Here is a 22,505-nt window from a genome sequence, read left to right on the forward strand (position 1 = left end):
TAGAGATGAACACAAGGGGCCATGAGAAAGTACTTAAAATCAGGAAGGTCAACTATTGTTCTTACTCCACACAAAAGTAAAGGACCAAGGGATATAATTAAATTTAAAAAGATAGTAAGTGTAATGCTACTAAAATAAACAGCCTGTAATTCATAAACAAACCTCATTGTCATAAGTTATCACTAAGACTGAGCGCTTGGTGAAATTAAGACCAACATATTTAAGCAGGTAAGTATGAGGTTTAAGGTTTAGGCAAAGTGTGAGATGATATCACACATGCGATACTGAATCATCATCTAGCCACCAGAGGACAACGTATGGAGGGAAAAAAAGGATTCTGCAAAGTCACCACTCACAATTTATTTCTATTTTCTTCTAATACACTGGGTACCGTACCCAAACTGGAAAGCAGACTTGACGAGCCATTGGTCAATGATTAACTAGCAAGGAACTCGCCAGTAAGAAAAGGCAACATCGTTTATTAAAGCAAACACAAGCTTTATGCAAGCTGTTATTTTAGTTGTTAGCCTAGATAATAAACTTCTTTCTCCTGATACTTACATTGATATTGTTTCACTGGCTTCTATGGAGGACCAGGAAACAATTTGAAAAGAGATTGAAAAGTTGTTGTGCTTTGAGTTAGTTTTATTAAAGAAGAGAAGAAGAAGAAAATACTCAACAGCAAGTGATATTAACAGCATGTTGCAAAGCTCTCGTGAGGATTTCAGATGCTATGCACGTATTTCATAGAGGAGTTCAGGATGGCCAGTCCATTGAGTTTCCGCAGTTGAAAAATATGCCTGAAAAGACAACAGAAGAGTTGCTGGGGGAATATAAGATGCCTAACAATAAAAGTTTTAAGCTTCCACTGCTCTGCTATACCCCATGCCCAAACTCTCAGGGATGTTTAGTGTTACATTCAATAAATTCCTCCTAAAGTAGCATGAGAAACAGAGTTTCTAGATTACTACTCCCCACAAAAAGGAAAATGAAAGTTCTAAATAGTACTTGACAATTGTTCAAATAGGTGACATTTCAAATTAACAAAACTAAGAAAATAAGGTGTTTCCATTTTATATCTCTGGAGTGTTTTGCAAATCTCAGAGCAGATACTTTCTCTATTGCTCATTTGGGATCTCCAACAGAAGCAAGGTACTGAAACTTTTGGAACCTAAGCATTATCCCTTGCTTTCTGCTGTGGTTCAGGATGTATATTAACAAGCTGAACTCAGTTCATCTGTCTGGAATGCAGTTCAAGATAAAGTTGACAGTTGGCAGCTTGCTAGAGCTTGGCATACTCTTGGCAGGCAGCAGCAGACATTCTTTGCTGACATTTATACTTTTGTTTTGCTCTCATTATTGCTCTGACCTCTACAAACTTATCACTCCTCCTCCTTCCATTCTTCCAGCACAAGTAACATCAGAAAGCAAGGAGCTTTCTGAGCTCCTTGAAACATGTTAAGACAGACAACTAACAACAAAGGAACCCTAAAGCAGAACTGTGGGGACAGTACCTCAAGTGGGAATTCTAGTTGGAGGAAGTGTGATAGATTTCATGGAGTATTTATATCAACTAATCATCTGTCCTGTACCTGTTTGTTCTACAAATAGAATCAACTTAACACTGGTCAGCTTTTCAAGAATTATCACCTAATAACAACCAGGGGAACAATAGCTCTTTCACAATACCTTGGTTCAGCGACACAAAGCTTCCCCAGAGCAATTGCTGCATTCTCCTGCACTAAAGGTCTTGTAGCATCACCACCAGCATGTTTCAACAAAATCATCACAACATTGGAATTCAGTAAGGATGTCGCTGCTCCAGGAACTACAAGGCACTGGCCAAGGCAGAAAGCAGCATTTCCCACAATCATTTCATCCTCTGAGTCCAAGAGCTTCAGCAGCACATTGAACCCTGGGAGAAAGAGAGATTAACTGTACAGACTGCACACAGATTTGTTCAAGTAGCACTGATAATTTCTCCTGTCTTTACCTAAACTCCTAGAGAGCAAGCATTGTTCCATAGCGGGCATTTTTCAAGAAAACCTGGAGGAGCAAGGGAATTTCATAGCAAGGTTCAGGATCCAGGATGCTGTCTCAGTTTCACCTGCCTAGATGCCTTTCTCACAAAACTGAATCTACACCCTAAGATGTTCTCTAGCATGGAGCATGTGTTTCTGCATTTGTTTAATATTTCTCTGAAAGTGAACATGCCACCTTTGCTGCTTGCAGGATCTTGCACTGGCCTCTCACCCCACCATACCAGCAGGGCAAGCACAGAGTAGAGCACTTGCAGTGCCAAGCTAAATGTGTTAAGACAGAAATGCTGTTGCGGAAAGAATAGCTGAAAAAAGGAACATAAAAAAGCTTTCTATATATCCTTAGCTAACATAAAACAGCTCAGCTCATCTACTTCCATAACCTGTACTAATGTACAGCCACAGAGTATTTTCTCTATACTCTTGACACAGAGTTGTGTATCTCTTGCTGGCATCTGTAAGCAGCAGCAACATCTCAGGCCACAGGATCTAGAAACATTTAGACAGACCGCTTTCTAAATAAAATACAGCCACGGCTTTCACATGCAGGAAGTTTCCTTGGGGGTTGCATAAGTTTGCTTTGGTTTTCTTTCATGCTCCCATCTGTTCTTCCAGATCACATCCCACCTTTTCTGCTGCAATAAGATCTTCTGAAAAAGCAGTGCTGCTTCTGACAGCAACAGTGGCTGGAGCAGAAGCTGAACTAAGTGGCCCAGCTGGAATGCAATTTAACATCATGGGACTATAGCTTGATTCCAACAGGCTCCTAGCAACAGGGCAATGTCTGGGTTGGCAAACAGACATGACAAAAATAAGAAATAGTGACTTCTCAAAAGATTAATACCCAGAGTTTTGGTGGAAAGATTGAGAGTGAAGTGTTATTGCTAATTTGAGGAAGTGAAAGCTTCATCTACAGATGACAGTGAAACTAATACGGGGTGTACAAAAGGAAGATGATGCTCTGTGAGGTTTTTAATGAGTGCAAATCCTTAGGGTTCAAGTTGAACTACAAGAGCTGACAGTTTCTTGACAGGTTCAACCATTTAGATAAAACTTAAGTATTCTCTGTTGTAGCTACATTAGCATTAATTGAACCTGGATTTTAAAGCAATCCAAGTAGTGTTATACTGCACGACTAGAGCAAATATACTCAACAATATCCTAAGACACCTGGTCTGATATCATCACTCTGTCTCCATATCCATTTCCTTTTAATACCAGGCCAAATATCCACATGTAAATTGAAGGAAACTATAAACAGCCTCAACCTCTGGAAAACAGATGTCTAAATGAAGTTTCTTACTTTAGTCACTAACTTTGGGAAATACAACCCAATTCAGTTACGGTTTACAAGCACTTTTTTCAAAATATACATATTTCTGGCTCTGAGAAAGCATACCAAGCCATTTTACTGAAGTGCAGTTTCTCTAACTTGGGCTCGTTATCTGATGTGCCTATTTCCGTCCACACACAGAGCTAAGGCTCGTTAAGCACTATTTCAGGAGGTAAAAGAGCACATTACTCAGAAAGCATGGCCAAAGTCTTGCAAGAGTAAAACCCAGTGTTCAGTTCCATTCTAGAAGGGAAGAAAGTAATTGGATGATACTGAGATTAACTCTCTGCATTCAGTCTCTAATTAGTGAAGTTGTCACTTACTTTTATCTGACTTCACTAGATCTTCTTGAGCTTGTCTATTACTTCTGGTGCAAATGGAAAGGGTCTTTATACCATAATTGGATGTGATCTGTCCTCCAGCCTAGATTTGATTAGAATAAAGCATACATTAACAAACATACAGTTCATAACCCAACTTACTCAAGGTTACAGAATGGCTTAGGTACCATGGAGATAGTTAGGTATTCCTTATGCCTAACCCCAAATACCAAAGTAAGACCTTTGTAGAGTATGTATCTCAAGATGAACACAGGCTGAAAATGTCACAAGAACCATCTCTTTCCTGCCAGCAATGAACATACAAAGTTCCCTGAATCTCTGGAGCTCAATTCCTTTCAAACTATTAACGCCTCTGATGCTTGCTTGTTACAAGAGCCAAGCTGAGTGCCACAACCTTTTCCTAGACTAATTTTATCTGCATCATAGCAAATCTGTAGAATCCACATCAAGCTGGGTAGACACACATTCTGTTAGATACACAGATATACAGCAAAACAGTGACTACAGATTAACGTATGTATTATTTAAGGAAAAATTGTTCCCAAGCTTGATTCAGCACTCACTGATAATCAGTGGAAAGGGCTCCACTGCTTTTCAGTGGTCCAAATTAGATCACACCAATTTTAAGCTTTAATCTTCCAACTGGGCCTGCAGTAGTGGATTCTTGAATTTGCAAGTCTCTGCAAGCAGAGCTGTGCACAGGCACCTGGCTTATACAGAAACAACTGAAAAATCTGGGCTATGGACCAGACTACAGAAGGCAGTCTAGTCTCCAAACTGGCTACCTATCTTAAAATTAAACTTGACAGCACTGTTACAATGGACAACACAGATGCAAACACATGCAGCCAGTGACTGCACAGGTCTTTCTCCAAGGGAAAGGAGGCTAAACACAGGAGCAACTATGGTTTTCTTAAGGGACAATACAAGCAGAAATAAAGTTAATTTTGTTAAATTAATTTACTTTCAAGAATTTAATCATTTTCTTCACCACCCCTCTTTTCACTACTTCTTCTACCGCCGAGGAGGATGCTGGCAGGATGCGACTTAGCACTCCAATGGCTCTCTTAATTAGAAAACAGTGAGAGAGAAGCAAAAAAAAAAGTTTATTTGCCCAGACAACTTTAAGGAATTGTCAAATGATTTTGTTTTTGCAGAATAAACCCAAAAGTAATTAAAGGAGACATTTACAGAAATACAACAAAGAACATCTTTAGGACATGGCTTTTTTATTGCTTACTGGAAACTGAACTCAGCACAGCTTCAAAGACTCAGTGTACAGAGAGATGAGACCAAACTGAGATCAGGACAACTCCCTTTATGTTGATTTAGTGAAACAAATTCCTAGAAAGAAACCAGCCCAGCACTTCTGGTCTTGAGTCAAGTGAAACAGATCAGAAAAATTCATGTGAGCTCAGAGCCGAACGGACTCTGAGTCCACATCTGTTCCTACCCATTTGCCTTGAATAATTGCTATCTGTGGGAATTATACACCATTAATAGGAGTACAATCTCCTAGGTATGATTCACATACAAGAATTGTAAAAAGAAACAGCTGCTAAACACCCACATTTTTCTTGCTCCTTTGCTTCTAGACTGTTTTTTTTTTTTAGAGAGTTTTATATTGAAAACCATCCTAAGGATGAAATGATTTGTAAGAGCTTCTGCTAAGTACCTTTCAAGAGAACATTGAGAACCTCTTGCATCAAACAATATAAAAAACTGAATAATATAAGTGGTATATTATTTCTTTACTACTAATAATTATGAATGTTTTAGGCTTCAAAGCCTAATGTACAGACTTGCACAGGGCAGCAGTTTGCACTGAAGCGTTCAGGTCAGGTCAGCTAATACAATCTTTCGTTAGTCCATAGACATCCCACTTACTGTCACAATCCTTTCATCCTTATCCCTGAGGAGAGACATGCACCTGCCACTTATGTCCACAGCAAAGTACTGAAACAACAAAGTGAAAAACCCAGGTCCAGCTGATTGCTGGGAAGTGTTAGAGCAGCAATGGGTTAACAGACAAAGTACTCTACAACAAAGAATCTGATGGAGATCAGGGAGCACATGGCAGTAAGTTATAACACTTCAGCACCCAGATGTAACTTAAGAAATTCTTCCTAATTTTGGAGTGTGCCAAGCATCTAAGAATACCCCATAATTGGAGACTGATGCCGAACAAAAGATTTATACCACTATGGAAAGGTACTGTATGTGCTTTACACTGTATTTGTCTCGTAACTCGGGGTGGGGGGGGGGGGGGGGGGGTGGAGGAGAAAATTTTGTAAATTTTTTTCACTTTTTACCTTACTTAAATTGTCAACTACCCTTAATAATTACCTTAAACACCAATAAAAATTAAAAATTAACGGAACACTAGCAAAATCCAAGGTTGGCAGCCTTTAAGTGCTTCAGCATGCTTGATGTGAAAGAGGGCTCTCAATCCATCTAACGCAGTCAAGCTCTTTTTCCCTGTACAGACTGCAAGGTCACAATATTCCACGGTCATTCCCTCACCTATTCTATTTGAATGATCTGGTATGACTTCAGTGACTTGCATCAGGCCCATTTACAGTGACAAGGGAGAAGGATGCTCTAACTGCTCAAGCAATTCTGAATCTCTGAGGAAATGATTATAAGAACACTACTACCAAAGAACATTCACAGATCTTGTATACCTGGATGATCACATTTGGTTCAAGCAGTAAGTTCATTATTAGGCCCAGCACTGCAAACAAACAATCCTGGTATTTGGGTGTGCTGACATCAAAGTATTCATCCTGCGTACAAAGGAGAGAAGAGTGCAATCAGTTCAGAGGTTTGGAATATGCACTTCCTCAGTCTTCTGTGTATTTACTTACATGGTGCATCAGCGTTCCCTGATGCACCATGAACACAGAAGGAAGAAAAAGTCCCATGAGCACCAGAGCTAATGATGCCTTTTTGATACAGATTCGTTCTTGTGTTTGTTTCACTTTGGTATCTAAAGCTGCAAGCTCCAAACTTCTGATGTTTAGGCAAGATCCTTTCCCACTCTCTGAATTCTTTAGTTTCCAAGGACTGAGTTCATACCACATCCTTACCCTGAAAGGGGCCAGTTACAATAAGGGACCACTCACTCTCCTCCACCCAGCTATCAATCCACAACTTATGTGAACAATGGACCGCTTTGAGACCTTTATCCAACTATCAGATTTGAAAGATCTCAGTCAAGGGTTCAGAGCTGTTAAGGGAGGCAGACAAACATGATCACACAAGTGCCATTTCCACAGGAGATAGGGCTGAAAACACTGTTCTAGGGAGCTGTTAAGTTTCTTTACCACAAGCTTTAAGCATGCTTGCCAGCACTCTCTGCACTCGGCCATCTGCATTCGAATGACTACATCTGCACACAGATTCCCCATGATGCCAATGCAACGGGCAAGGGCTGCCTGGTTCACCAGCTTGGCAGAGGTCTAAAAACAGAAGAGTGGAATAACAAATGAAGAACGAATGACAAGGAAACAACAACTATGTGTTGCTATCCCTCTGGCAATGGAAAATGTGATTCCAGAATCTCTCTCACCTATGTTAAATCCCAACTGTCCAAAGTTTGCAAGTCACTCTCATTTTCACAATGAATCTCCCGATGACATTTTAAGTCTTGGGAAAAAGTGACTGGATTCTGTGGTCCCTAACCTCAGACCATGAATATTTCCTACTATCACTTACTTAGGTCACAGACCAGAACAGCCTCTGCTGCAGCTGTAATTCCAGTAAGGTATGTTCAAAAGGAGAGAGCAACAAGCACTGTAAAAGTGCTGTAACTATTGCATTGTCTTGGTGCTCGTTTGGAGAAGTGGAAGTATTTTACCTTCCAGCTGTATCTACTGTTCTGCAACAGAACCAATCTTCCCTATCATCTTCCCTCTTCCTGAGGACAGGTTTCTGTACCAACAGTATTGTAAGTTTGTAGTTTAAATAAACGATAACCAGGAAAGGGATCTGAACAACTAAACATTTTTACCTTGTGACCTAATGTCATCTCTTCACCCTGATCTCTCAGATTAGAAACAGAAAAAGTCACTATCCAAGATATAACCAGTTGGTGACAGTGGATTAAAGTCACATTAAGAAGAGCGTAACACAAAGCTGAGGGTGAAATCCTGGCCTCACAGATTACCAGTGCGAATCTGCAACCAAGTCCAGCATTTTCATTGAATATAAAACTCGTCACGTGTAGAAACCAAGCACTAAGTACTAGAGCCTGAGAATATTTTCCAGAGGAAAGTGTATGATAAAACTGGATTTCTTATGCCTACAGAACTAGGGACACAGTAACTACTGTAGTTCTACAACAGAGGGGTTTTGTCTAGGAACAACTGGCTGCAAAACTGGAAAGAGTGGTCATAAGACATGTTACACAAAAGTAAACCAGAAATACAGAAACTAAGATCTTTCATACCAGTAAGTGGGTGAATAAAGGTAAAACACCTGTGGAAAGCATGACACGGCACTGGGTTCTGAACCTGTTGAGGGATAAAGAAAGCCATATTTGGACACTTAAAGCTTTAGACGAAAATCACAGATAAAGGCAACACAACAGCAACATAAAGACAGGTAAACATCAGTCAGCAAATGTACCCTCACAGCAAAGGCAGCCAACAGCGTCTGTCACTAGCTCATTTAGTACATTTCAAAGTACAACTTTATAAGAAAGAATGAAGAAATCTAAGTTACCTTTCCTCTTCAGTTAAATCAGATAGTATGTTCATGGCACTGCTAGCCCTGGCATCAGTGCTGTTGACAAATGTCATCAAAATCTGCAGCCATCTGTTATTTAAAAAAACCCAAAATTTATGTCAGCTTTGGTTTAATTATTAAAGATCAAAATTGTATTTTAAGTGCACCAACACAATTTATAATCTTAAACTCCTTTGTGTTCAGTAGGGTTTTGACCAAGCTGGATATACTAGGCCCTCCAAACATACTCAGTCACCTAACTGACATTAGAACAATATTTTGGCACTAGATTCTCTCGCAACATTGTCCCTCTTTGCACAAGTACAGTGATTTTAGCACATGTACCAATTTCTGTCAGCATTAGAACATTTCATCAGCATGTAAGCTTCACAGACATTTGAAGCTAAGCTGCTTTTCTGCTGGCAAACATCTTGGGGACAGATAAGTAGAATGCAATGGTCAGGACCAAGAACACCATCAGCACAGCCCAGTACTGAACAGCTTCAACAGATTGTAAAGGCCTGCAGGGAATGTCAGTGTTGATGCTTGCATGGCTTAAAAGGACATGCTGAGCAAACCCAACAGTCTTTGGAGGGGTTTAACTAAAAAGCTTTATAGTAGCAAAGAAATAGTAATCTCCTGCCTGAATAAAAAGAGCATCATACCATTCACCCTTTGAGCTTTTGGAATAGTGTGTGCTTGTGGCTGTGGGATTTGAACTGCATGCAATTCACAGGACTTCAGACTGTGAACCCATAAGCTCTGCCAAACAAGTACATCTGCAGAGACGTGCTGGGGTTTCCACATGCCCCTCTACTGAGCTGAAATTCTCTGCCACTCTTCTCCAACTTTGTAGCACAGTGAGAGAACCTATAGTCTCGTCTGTTTTTGATGACAAGTCCAACTGCCGAGAAGCTCAGTATCTGCAACTTTACCTTCTGAACATCCTAACTCTTTTCAAGCATTCAGGCCCAGGATCTCTTTCAGAAGTTGACAGAAGATTTTTCAGGCTCCTGATATTTCAAGCCACAGTAATATTATCTGCCTTTTTAAAGCATCCTCTTAGATGCGGCTCATTTCTTTAACCTTTCCTCTAAGGAAAAATGTCTCTGGATTAATGTTGTATATAATATAGTGAAGCATGTTCAACTGTTGGAGAATCTTTTCTGTTCATCCATTACTTCAAACCATGTAGTGCAAACCAGTAAATTAAAATTTCTCCTCTGCTTAACTCTAGAAGGAAATAGCAGGACAATATGATAAAGGTAATAGACTGTTGTTTCTTTCTCCACTCAGGGAGTCATGGCAACACTGAAAAATCATAAATACCAATTACCAAATGAGGAAAGAGTCGCAGCTTGAAACCATGAGCTATTAAGAGACAACAGTGTAAGCTCCTGATTGAGTGCTAGACAAACACACACTTACTGGTTTAAAAAAAGGCAACTATGCCTCAAACTTACATGAACATCCTCAGGAATAAGCCCTTTCTACTTAGTTTCACAGTCATCTTCAGATACAAAGTTTACTATATAGTTTTCCCTGCACACCTAACTTTTACTTTTGCTTAGCTAGGCCTATCCCTCAAGGATAGAGGTCTCAATGTCATTGTGTTCGTTTCAGAAAGGCTGTCACCTTGGTGCTAGTGGAATGAGTTCTGAACATCTGTGAACCCAGGCATTAAGGAAATTTTTCCGAGGTATAGTAGTGTTTATTACTTGGTTAGGTCCTGGTGCCTGACCAGCAGTCTCCTCCCATTCTCATTCTCCAAGTAAAGAGAAATTAGTGCCAATGTCTCCTTTTGGATCTCCGATACCCCAGAAGAAAGCAGTTTCGGCAGCTGTGCATTCACATCAGGGTGAGTCAACAGAAGACGCTGATTTTCTTCTGAAAATAGAGAAGATCTAAGAGCAATGTCACACACAATGGCATCCCCATTACTCTTATAATTTTTTTTTCCTAGGTGCTGATTTAAGAGGTTTAATGTCTTTATTTCATCCACTAATGTGCTCATTCACTCTGATGTGTTCATCTTGAGTAACACTCCTGCAGAGCAATGGCAAGGCAGAACACCCACTAATCTTCTCTCAGCTCCATTACTTCTACACATACACTGGTGTTTGAATTTCTACTCTCCCTAGCAACACGCTAGCTTCTCGGGCACCAAGCGCTTCTTCAAAGAGACACCAGAATTGTGACTACAAAGTGCTCCTCACTTCTTCAGCTGCCTGCAAACTGCTAGGGCCCAGGCTGTTCAGCACAACAGTACACTGCCCTGCCAGGAACAAACACATAAGCCACACAAGCCTGCACATTACTCTGAATTTACTGCTAACTACCTATAGGCAGAATATAAAATGTGTTTTCTCCTTACCTTGCAGCATGAATATTCTCTTGGGCATCAGCTGGATCCCATCATATACAAGTCACCACAGATGCTGACGCCAAGCACTCTGTATTTTCCTTGTGTGGCACTCTGCACCATTTTACGACCCGCCACCACCCCCCCAGACCATTTCTCATCTACGTGATTACTCTGTAGAAAGAGAGGCAAGGGCTACCTGCTCAAGGACTACTGATTGCGAATACCAAAGGAATTCAGCCTTCTATAATGGTACTTCTATAAAACTCTGCTTTTTGCTGGTCTAACTGCTTAAAAAAGACAAAGTGATACAAGTGATATTATCTTAAAAGCAGCAATAATCACAGGGAATTTACTTTCCACCCCTTCAGTAGATTTAAAATGCTCACGGAAATAGACTGGAAATTTTATCTCATGATGCACAGAACTGTCAAAATTGTGGTTGCTGCTAGCAGTATACCTCCAACACTTGCATTTGACCTGTAAAACTTTGTTTACAATAAGATCTAGACCCCAGTGCTATGGGAAAGCAATGTTCATGCCAAACAACAGTTTTAGACACAGTAAGTACCATATTAACAGTGCATTAACAATGATTAATGTTGATTACATAGTTTTACCATTCCCAGCACAGACAGCTTGCCAAAGGACAAGAAGAGAAACAGACAGATCCACTTCAGCAGCGTTCTTTCTCTCTGCACAGAAGCCCCTAAATTAGAAACGTTAGCTCGTAAAAAGAGCAAAGGACAGATCAAACAATTAGCTCTTTGGCTAGGGAAATCAGCAAAGTCCCACAGAGATGAGGATCTGCCACATGAACACTTAAGCTCATAAGCTCTAAACCCAGCTCACTGGTTAAACATTTTTAGGACTATCAAACTTGTTTTCCAGAGGACTTCCTCTGAGACCAGATTTATGATCTACTAGCTCTACTCTACCCTCAACACACACAGACCCTATACGAGCATTACAAAGCACAATGCAGGTGATAAATTCAGTTCTGCACTGAGGTAGTTGTGGATAGCCAAGGTGTAAAAACCTTGTGCAAATTTGGAAGTGCTTCATCTCTTAAGTCTGTTTACAGCCAACACCCAAAATACTGACAAAGCCTAAAGAAGTCTCTGTGCTGCAGTCCCACTGACAGCCTTAAAGAATAGCTCTCCTGCCCCTGTTCAACCAGATCATGCTGTTCTGAACCAACTTAGTTGTGCAAAATTTTCAAATCGCATCTTTTGTACGTCTTACTTGTTTCCATTATCTATCTGAACCTGACTCAAATATACATTCAGACAAGAGATGCCTCAAAGACAAAGTTTATAAAGCAATACAGATAAATATTAAATTTGGTTTTTGATTACTGAAACACAATACAACAGCAGCCAAGAAAATACAGCAGCAGAAGACAAAGGTCCCCAGAGGTGATCCTCTTCCTGGATTACAGGATTAGAGAGTTTCACAGGTTACATTACAGAGCTATATGGCCAAATATTTAGTGATGGCAAATTAATAGCACCAGAGAGTCTAGCCAGGTATACTTAAAGCAACTAAGTGCTTTCAGACGTTCTTTAATATTAAGGTTTTTTTACAAGTGTGCTCTCACCACAAGAGATAGGATAACTGTACAGAAATCGGAGACAGAAGCAGAAATTCATTAATTCTGTTCACTGCATCTAAGAGAGCACGTTTGTATAAAAGTCAGATATAAGTCAGTCCATTCAGACATTAAAATCTGTTATTACATTGTCTTTTGATCATTTCATCTGCATTTCAAGAGGTGATTGTGTTTCTTGAAAACAATATTTTCATTTCCTCATGCTGTAACACCCTACTGTTCTCCTTTGGAGAGCTCTTACCGTCTTACAATCTCGTTGTCTTTGAGGATACTGAACCCATTGTTTGTTCTAAATAGAGTTTGCTCAGTGCCTGAAAAATTCAGAGATAAACAAATCAGCTCTATGATCCATCTGGCTGATGTATCATCGTGAAGGCAGACTCCTGCTCTTCTATAACACAGTGTTAAAAGAAAAGGTCACTGGATCAACAGCTTTGGGGAAAGAACATCATTAAAAGAGGGGAAAAACTCCAAGAATGCTACTTGAAGTAGAAGCAGCTTTGAAGCTGAAGACCGCTCTAATTCATGCCTGGGCCTGTAGAGAACAACTGACTTCAAGTTAAAGGCTTTTTAGGAAGACTGAAACATGAGACTGGCTTTGCAAATCAATATGCTTTAACAGCGAATTACAAGTATTTCTAAACAAATGAAACAGCTCTTCAGAGACCCAAATCCGTAAGTAATCTTAACAGCTCAGCTACAACATCAGTCTAGTTCCGAAAAATGGATGTAAATATCTACTGGCCAGAAATTTTGAAATATCAAACATTGCTGATTTTATGTTTTAAATATAGGAATAGTTTTTCTGTTCCTTTAAAAACTACTCCACTTCTATTCATCTACTTGGATTACAACTCCCATGATCAACAAGCTTTGCATCAAATACTTACAACCTTTCACGGCTTCTGTCAAAAGCCTGATCCCTCCTGTATAGTAGAGGATATTCTGATCAGGCCTATCAAGTTTCTGCAGCAGTTCTTTTATGGACAGAGCGGCAAGCTTGCCAGACTGAACTTCGCTCATTGCTCTCTCTTCATCTTTCATTCTTTTTTCCTCCAAGTTTACCTCGTTCATACAGTCTTGGGCGAAAAAAGGAAAAAAAAGAAAAAAACAAACCATGGCAGTTAAATGTTTTGATACGGTCAAGTTTCAAGTAAAAAAAGAAGTTGACTCCATGACAGAGAGAATACTACTTCCTACACATAGATGTACAGAATGACCCACAGCTCTGGTGACTGAAACAGAGCTTAAAGAAGAAACAATCAGAAACAAAAGCTGCATTGAAGAGACTCCATCAAAAGTTCTGAAGAGCAGAACAGTGGTTTTGATTAAGTTCCATCTTGATCAGAAAACAAGGGATGACAGTGTAAAAATTTCTATTTCTTACCTTTAAATAGGCTTTCCTTTTGGGGATCAATTTGTAAGATCTTCTCATAACACTGCCTGGACTTAACAGAGAAAAGAAACAGGCTCTCAACTTAAGATAAAAATGGGAAGATGATAAAAATTATATCCTAGTCAGAGTCATCCTGTTTAAGCCCAAAAGTTCTTGGGCCACAGTACTTAATAAGTGTGAAAAATAAAATCTATGGAGAAACACAAGTCAAAACTTTCATAATTAAAAGTGTAAGCGGAATATTATTCTCTGCCCCTACATCTGCCTGCTATTTCAAAATTAAAAGGAAAATTTCAGTAGTAGGAACTAGTACTAGTAGGAACAAAAAAAGCAAAGTTCCAGTGAGAAAACAGAAAATGAAGCATAGCATTAAAACTGCAGGAACTGTAACTATCAGCAGGGATCGGACATGTGCATCTTGTATCTTCATCTTCTATTTGTGCATTTTGTGTATCTTGAGCATGTGCTCCGACTTAAACCGATCACCAAGCTTGCAACAGGGAAGAACCTTCTTCACACATCAAGCTGTCAAGAACCCCTCAAGGTGGATTTCATGTAGACTTGTATTGTCCATGCTCTACAGTTATTTCTAGTGAAGTCATTTCTAGTGAAGTCATTTCTAGTGAAGTCATTTCTAGTGAAGTCATTTCTAGTGAAGTCATTTCTGACAGGATCAGAAATACTTTTGAGCTTGCCTGCTCTCCTCTTCAGGCTCTTTATTATTTTTGAAGATGAAGGGTCGGGGATTTACTAAAATATCTGGCAGTTTATTTCAAGCTCAAGTATTTGTTAATAGGATGCCCATTATTTTAATAGTATTTATGCTTCCATTAGGTTTTCACACATGAAATGCAGAATTAAATCTTTTGTTTGACATCCATTTCACTAGGATCTTGGAAAAAAAAAGATGGTATCACTCTCACTAGCATCCTTCATCTTAACAGTTCACTTAACTTCAAACACATAGAGATTTTTCTCATCCACAGGTGACGTGCAATCATTTCTTAGTTATATGCAGCAACAGTTTAATAACAACCGCTGCACAGAGCAATTTAGGATAAAAACGTGAAATACATTTTACTCAATTGTCTCTTTGGGGGAAATGTAGTCACTGCTAGTAGACTGCAATCACAAGAGTCTGCAGTACCTGACAAGGACATTCCTTCACTCTGATCCTTACCTGAGCTGAAATATGGCACTTCCAGCACTACCGCTTCCCTGAGCGCACATTGCTAATATCAGTCTTGAAGCACTTCAACAGAAGTGCCAGTCATGGGATTCTCTGAGCATATACACAATCTTTGCAGACTCCCCAGACTCACCCAGTCTAGACCCAAGCCTCACAGCACTGGAGTAAAGCTTGCTGTCTTGGTGTCCGACAGCCAAGTGGTGACAAATTCCCACCAGATAAACCATGTACACCAAATAGAAAATTCCCTCATTCTTTTGAGGTTGATTAGAGTACAAATTGACACAGCTACACAGAAGTGTCCTCCTACATTTTGTGTGTACCAAAGTAAAGGATACAGGCTATTTTACTAAGATGTGGAAAGACTTGATTTTAGAATTATTAGTCTTTGCAAAGCACAGAGAATTTCTCTCAAGTCTAAAGGCTCAACATACTTTCATTTGTCCTATTCTTAAGATAACAAATTTCTCCCTCTCACCCACAAGATCACATCAAAAGCAGAACAAAACACGATCCTATGGCCACAAGATTTAGTCAGCTTACCTCACTGTAGCGCTTAAGTGCCAGGTGAGTTTTCCCCATTAGAAAATAGGCTTTAATACATTTTTCATTGCACTGTGTTAAAAAAGGAATTATTAATTATGTGTTTAGAAATGTTAACCTTTTAATATTTTTTCCAGCTTTCTGATTAATAGTTATAGCTGGCCAAAATAACTGTAAGAACAGAAGAGGGTATTCATACCATCTACTAGACGCATCTAAAGTTTATATGCTGAATTATTACCTACAGGTACCAACTTTCCTTCCCTGTGCAAAGAACATAGGCTTTGGTCTGGTTTAAAGGTGGAAAGCAGCTGGTGCTAATATCCTTCCCAGAAAACTGCACTTCAGGCAATACAGACTCTCATGCAATTAGGTAATGTTAAGGCCTGCTTCAACAAGTCTATAATCGCAGAACTTCTATAACAACAGAATTTCCATATGTCTTTTGATTAGTTCTGCGAGGAATGAAATAAGTACTAATTTTCGTTAGCTGTGCACAAAAAAAAAAATTGAGGAAACATCTAGCTCAACACTACCAGATTAGGTGATCTTTTCCAGTTCAATTATGTGTCAGAAATATTGATTTCTGGAAATGATGCTGCCAATATTATTAATAATCCGTTAATTGTGTTGTAGTCATGGGCATCACCAATGTAACACAACTGAATTTGGATTCAGCTCTTTGGCATTTTATATAATCTTTACCTTCCCCACCAGGTCTGACCTTTGTCAGCTTAAAGAGTCCCTTTTCCCTTTTTAGAAGGATGAGCAAGATATTGTGTGCCAATGTCTGCAGTTAATAGCTCATTATCACTTATAACAAACTTTTTAATTAAAAGCTCTTAAGAGCTAAAAAAGCTTCTGCACACAGGCAGCACTGAAATATTAACTGCTTTACACTGTTCAAGTTAACTCAGAATGCAGGAATCTGTGCAACACCACCACATTCTTTCATTTCCATTAGCAAGTTTTCTCCGTATCATCAGTTACACACAAATCCACCTTCCAGGAGCACTTGACCTGATAGTAAAAGACAGAATCCTGAAGTTACCTTTAATGCCCATTCACAGTCACCAATGGCTTTTTCATACTCATGCATCTTCAGGTAGGCCTGAAATAAACCCAAGAGAGGCCAGGCAGAAGAATTAGAATACTTCAAACAGCTTCCACTAACTATTGTACAAACATTAGCTAATTAAAAAAAAAAAAAAAATTAGACTGCTGATTTGCCTAGCCATTGATTTCGCAGGATAATTACCAGCTGTTTCTTAACTTGCCTTCCATCTCCTTGGAGTTTGTAACTTAGAATAAATTTAATAAAACAAAATTCAATACACACGTATGGATTATACGAGGCAAGCAGAGAATGCAAAGCAAATGTTAACATTCTACAGTTATAAAACTGATCCCCCCCCCCAAATCAGTGCTTTTAAATAAAACTATGAACCCGAATGCTTTTTTCCCCCACTTATTCTGGAGGAGCAGGGGTTCACCTGTGCCACATCCATGAGGGAGGAGACATGAAGACATGAACACTCCCTCAAGAAGGACTAGCCACAGCAGAACTAAAGCTGCCAAGGGATTCAGACACATCGATCAAGAGGGAAGAATTTACACCTGTAATGATCATCTTTGTGCAACTCTTTCGTTCAGTTTGTAAGAAGATTAAAACCCTCAGTCTGTACTGTCTTGTTGTTAACTCCTAGCCACAGTAAAAATTTACTGTTGATAATATGGCAGCAAAGCAGAACTCATTAATTCCTGGTAGTGGAGGACGGCCAGGAAAAATTGTTTGCTCCCTTTTTTAAGCCTCTCTGTAATGCAACATATATTGCCTTTTATGAAATTCACTTAGATAACAGAACAATCCTTTTTGGGTTCTATCCTAACAAAGTAACACTAAAAGCAGTACAGGGTAGCTCATTTCCACATGCTGACCTGTGCTCTGTTTGTGTACAGTTCCTGCTTATCTTTCAGTTTTTCCAGACCCTCAGTGTATCTCTGAATGGCTATGACATAGTCTCCTTTCCTGAAGGCATCGTTACCCTTCCCTTTCAGAGCTGCAAAACAACAGACATGCATTCAAAATAACATTTGTTTTTTATTTCCCCAAATGGTCACTGAGGAAACAGAGGTCATATTCTCCTGTTGGAATAATCATCAAAATTCCAGTCCAGCCCCACTGCAGCTGTCTTCATTGGCCATTATTTGCAAGGGGCTTTTGAGCTATTCAGTGCACAGGATGCCCATTCCTCTTTCAGAGGGAAAACTGAGCATTTGTCTTTGCCCAGCCCAGCTCTGAAATACTCAAACTCGCTCTCTCCATCCCAAACCCTTATCATAAAGAGGACAGTATGGAGAAGAACAGGTTGCAACAACTATGAAGTATATAACCCTGTTACATCCAGCTATTCAATGCGATGGACAAGATCGTTGGTCTCAGACAACTAAAGCACTGTCTCAGTGTGCATAAGAATGGTGATAACAGAGTAGCTTGATAGCCTCTTAAATCAGCCCAGTTCCTGCTAAGTAGTTTTTGAAGGCATTAGCTAGAAAAGCCTTTAGCAATTACCATTTGCTAAGTGTTCATTTCTCTTCCTTCGTTTAGCTCGTTCTTTTGCATCCTGTTCCAAAATTGCCAGAAAGCCATCTTTGAGCCAGGAGAGTTGGTGGTATTTTAGGTTAAAAAAAAAAAAAAAAAAAAAAAAAAAGAAGCAAACTTCATTAAAATCAATCTACAGATGAGAAAAAAGTAATGTCTAAGGTATTTCTGAATCATTTCTCTACAAAGAAAACATTAAGGGGACATTTGAACAATTAAACTGGAACATGAATGACAAGCTATTACACATAATAGACCATTACATGTAATAGACCATGCTACCACTCAGGATTTGCATACTTGCCTCAAAGTATCTCATCTCTAGAGATCAACTTGTTTCTTTTTAAATTCAGAATACTAACTTTTTAGATGAGAGGCCAGAATATAACAAACTACACCAACAAGTTTCCTACCTACAAACAAGTACAGCCATAGTGGCAAGATCCTTGAGTGTCTTCCTAGACCTGACTGAATTTTGATTAAAGTCACTAGAAAAGTTAGCTTTGACTTTGGTAGGAGTGGAATTAGGTCTTGCACAAAGTAACAGCAATCCTTACTCCATCTCTGCTAAAACAGATTGAAGAGATGCTAAATACTAGAGGCAACTGTCCTACCTGTGTTCACTGCCTCTGCATTTGCCATGTCCTAAAAAAAGAGAAAGACAGCACATGCATGTACACATACAGACATTTTAGTAAAACCCATAGCAGCAAAGGAACACTTGGTTAAGTTGTTCAAAGCTACAGGGCATCTGAAATATCCAGATGGATACATACTGGGAATATCAAACTGACACTTAAACAAAGGATAGTAAGGAATTAATAATTTTTGACATTACCGGAAAGCTTCCATTTGTATCTTTAATGAGGCAAGTCGCTGAAATCCAAACCCTACTGCAGGAATCAAAGCCTAATGAAATTAATGAAGGGATATTGTGTCTTCAACTAGCTTTGCCACAGTTCCTGAAGTGCAGGTAAAAACTACAAGTTATGGCGCCTCAGTGTTTGCACCCAACTTGGATAAATCCAGCAGAAGTATTCTGTGTTATTAGCAGTCTTAAGACAAAGACAACACGACATCAAGTACCTCCCAACAAGACATCTAGTGAAAAAAATAAAGTCACATTCAGAACATAACAGTAAGTATTGTTCAAATTTTTTTTCTCCTGGGCAAGGAATGTGAATTAGTGTTATTTAAAAAACCTAAACTGCATACACCTTTAACTTCAAAGGGAAAAAAAACCCATTACAGAAGCTCGTGTGTTGATGACTGTTCTGTTCACTGTAGTCTTGCTTTCCTCCTCCTTGCTAGTTTCTTGATCACGGAGCCTCTTCTCTGTTTCAGCAACGGCTTTTTCCTTGACAGCTGGGTCTGTGGAGTTCAACCCTTGCACTAAATTGGCTAAAAAGAGGATGGAAAAAAAGAGAGAGACACGATCACACGAAGTGGTCCTGGAAGGACCAGGAGTTCAGCTGTGCCCCTGATGACATACGCTTTTGAAGGCACTGGCGACCAGGATAGCCGTTATAAACGGAAACATTGACAAACACAACTTCATCTCACTTCCAAAAGCCACCTACAGCTTCTGCATTATAAAAATTCCTAGGTTTAGAAAGCAACTCTTGGCATCCGCAAAGCCTCACGACACCTGAGCTCATAAGGAGACTTCACACAAAGCCAACTCGGAACGGAGGGGTGGAAATTTTCCTCTTTTCCGTTCCTTTTCTGCCTTCCTTTTAGCCACCACCACCCCCCCCCCCCCCCCCCCTTTTTTCTTTCAGTCCCTCGTACCCTATCTGAAGAAAACGGGGATGTCCGACCGCCTCCAGCCCCGCCGCTTCCCCGCGGGCGGCACCGCCCCACGCCCGGCGGGGGGCGGCCAGCTCCGCCCCGGCCCCGCGGCACGCTTACTGATGTCGTCCACACGGCGAAGGAACCGCTGGAAATCCTCCTCCTGCTCCTCGTCGGCCAGCATGGCTAGGCCGGGGAAGACCCGCGGAGGGACCAGCCGCGCCGGGAGACTCGCAGCGGACCCGCCGTTGCCATGGGGACCACGTCCGCCGGCCACGCTCTTGACGCAGCGTCAGCCGGAGGGTCACTTGTGGGCGTGGTTACGCAGACGAAGAGGCGGTGCCTCGCTGGCCGCCATTTCGCGGTTAGCCCGCAGGCAGCCGGAGCCGGAGCCCGAGCCCGAGCCCGCGTCCGTGTCCGCCCTAGCCCCAGCCGCAGCCTAGAGCGCGGCCGGCCGCAGCCCCGGTCACCGCTCGGTGTCTGCAGTGCCACCCCCGGGGTACAGCCGGCTGCCGTCCTCCTCCCCGTCCGCCCCCCGTCTGGGCTTCCTCTCCCTCAAGCGTAAGCCAGGGCATTGCGAGGGGCAGGAGCAGCCGCAGCCGCTGGTGGGAGCTGACCGCGCCCGCCATCCGCGCTGGGCTGTCCGTGCCTGGCAGGGTGCAGCAAGGGGTCCCTCTCCTGGCCCAGCTCCGCAGATGTCGTGCAAAATGCCGCTCGCAACGTGCAGCGCGGCCCCCCGCTTTGCAGCCCGGGGGAGGTTGGTCCTCGCGAAGGCGTGGTGGCCCCAGCGAGGGGCAGGGCAGCGTAGCAGGCCCTGTTGGGACGTGCACGTCCGGGCTTGCCCACAGGCAACGAGACCTCACTCGCCCTTATGTGGTAACTTGCTGCACGGCCTGAGCACCAGTGTAGAAATCAAGCACCTGGATGTGTAACAACATCATGCTTTACTGAGCACAGATAGTAGGCAAATCCTCAGCACGAGGTAAAGATAGACCTACAGAAAGGGCATTCCTACCTCCTCTTTTTGCAGATTTCTTTTGAATGCTCTTTTAGAGCTATACTACTATGGGAAAAAAGTATGCTTTTATATTTGTAACGTATGTCAGAGCATTAAGCAGGTGACTTCTTCCTCCCCACTACTCCTAGATAAAATCCCTTTGATGGCAAGTAGTGCTTATATTTCTACTGCAGCAGAATGGCTGGCCTGACAGGGGCTACAGAGGGCCCCTCTACCAAAGGCCTTTGAGGTGAGCCATGGGGAAATATCTATAGCACAGCAGCGAGGCTCCTAGTCCAGAGCTGGTACAGGGCCACTATCTTCATCCTGGCTTTCCTTGCTAAATTTCTGGCTTGCAATCTGAGAAATGCTTCATCGATTGCTGAATATGCTCCTTTTCCCTCTGCTAAACAGGTCAGCCTTTGCCTTGCAGCCTGAATGTATGTGAACCAGAAGCGAGATCTCCTGCTGCCGCTCCCTCCTGCTTGTTGTTTTATCAAAACACACATCTGGGTATGATTTGGCAGAGCGAGGAGGCAAGCTGCCCCGCTGGCAGCTAATAGCAGGGAGCGTATCAGCAGAGGCACAGGCGTGTCATTTCTCCAAGGAGCGTTTAAGATCTTTTTGGTCTGGCTTTTTTAATGCCCAAAGTCATCGTCTGTTCATAGACGGGGGACAGGAATGGGATAGCATGGGCAAAAAAAATCAGTGAAAGGGACTTCTTTGGTTAACATAAAGATTAGCTGAACTAAAGTTTAGCAGGCCTACCAGCTGAGAGAGGGAACCTGAAGAAAGAAACATGAACGCTCATCTGCAATCAATACCCTCTAGCCCCCGTTGCCCTGATTTTTTACCAGACTTGGAATTTTTTTAAGACACCCTTTAAAGACTGGAACTTTCTCAGTCTTTGATTGGGAAGGAGAGAGACTGGAGTCAGCTGAGGGTTAAACCCTCATTCAAATGGGCACTTCTTCCCTCCAAGTTAACAGGATCAGAGGGTCTCAGGGAGCGTCTGAGAAGTGGCCACTTGACAGCCACGATTTCTGTATCCTCTGTGCTATCGGACAAGGAGGCATCTCCCTGGGAGGGTGCTCAGGTCAGTAGGTTGCAGGGTCTGGGGGGGCCTGGTGCCCAGGGAGGCTTCATGCCACTCCCAGGAGCCAGCGCAGCCCTTCCCGGGGTGGGACACGCAGCCTGTCACCAGTGAGACAGCCAGAGGGTGGCACCATCCTCCAGCACAAAAAGCAGCTGGCCAGCTGGGAGCAAAGCTGTGATTTCAGGCCTTTCCCCACTTTGTCGCCTGTGTCCCCAAATCAGCCTCCATGCTCCACCAGCCAGGCTTGTGCACTGCACGTGCTGCCAAATCCGAGCTACCCACCCAGCTGTGCTGTGGATGCGCGATCTCTCCGGGTGGATGAAGCTGCAGGAAAAGAAACACAGGGGCTGGCTGATCTCCAGCAGTACGTGCTGCTGGCCCAGCACATGGCCCAGAGACATGTCTCACAACCTTTTCGGGCTCTGAGAGCCAACTGCCCTTGCAAGAGAATCCTAGCTGTCCTGTACACCATGTGG

General features: G+C 41.7%; 1 protein-coding gene across 10 annotated transcripts; it reads right to left on the minus strand.

The window, feature by feature from the left end:
• Positions 1-381: 381 nt before the first annotated feature.
• On the minus strand, positions 382-20,203 carry TTC12 (tetratricopeptide repeat domain 12). 10 transcript variants are annotated; one of them, XM_075521242.1, is made up of 21 exons: positions 20,057-20,203; positions 19,391-19,546; positions 18,760-18,792; positions 18,116-18,193; positions 17,482-17,603; positions 16,595-16,654; positions 15,544-15,615; positions 13,803-13,863; positions 13,306-13,494; positions 12,657-12,726; positions 11,424-11,512; positions 10,160-10,325; positions 8,439-8,531; positions 8,164-8,227; positions 7,040-7,174; positions 6,398-6,499; positions 5,601-5,669; positions 4,678-4,779; positions 3,696-3,795; positions 1,690-1,915; positions 382-800 (listed from the first exon to the last, which is right to left on the minus strand). In XM_075521242.1, the coding sequence occupies exons 1-21, from the start codon at positions 20,118-20,120 to the stop codon at positions 725-727; spliced, it is 2,127 nt and encodes a 708-aa protein (XP_075377357.1). In that variant the 5' UTR covers positions 20,121-20,203; the 3' UTR covers positions 382-724. The 10 variants fall into 10 exon arrangements, with proteins under 10 accessions (XP_075377357.1, XP_075377361.1, XP_075377358.1 ...); XM_075521243.1 differs by having other exon boundaries at positions 383-800; positions 10,160-10,328; positions 18,760-18,790; positions 19,395-19,546; XM_075521241.1 differs by having other exon boundaries at positions 383-800; positions 10,160-10,328.
• Positions 20,204-22,505: the final 2,302 nt, after the last annotated feature.

This window comes from Mycteria americana, chromosome 19 (assembly GCF_035582795.1).
Source record: "Mycteria americana isolate JAX WOST 10 ecotype Jacksonville Zoo and Gardens chromosome 19, USCA_MyAme_1.0, whole genome shotgun sequence".
NCBI lineage: Eukaryota > Metazoa > Chordata > Aves > Ciconiiformes > Ciconiidae > Mycteria > Mycteria americana.

Coding starts and splice junctions, on each gene's coding strand:
- TTC12 (XM_075521241.1), bottom strand. CDS start 20,120: ATGCTGGCCGACGAGGAGCAGGAGGAGGATTTCCAGCGGTTCCTTCGC. Junction 18,793..19,390: donor CAACACACGAGCTTCTGTAA/TGGGTTTTTTTT, acceptor TTCTCTTTTTTT/AGGACATGGCAAATGCAGAG. Junction 12,727..13,305: donor GACAGAAGCCGTGAAAGGTT/GTAAGTATTTGA, acceptor TGAATTTTTCAG/GCACTGAGCAAACTCTATTT.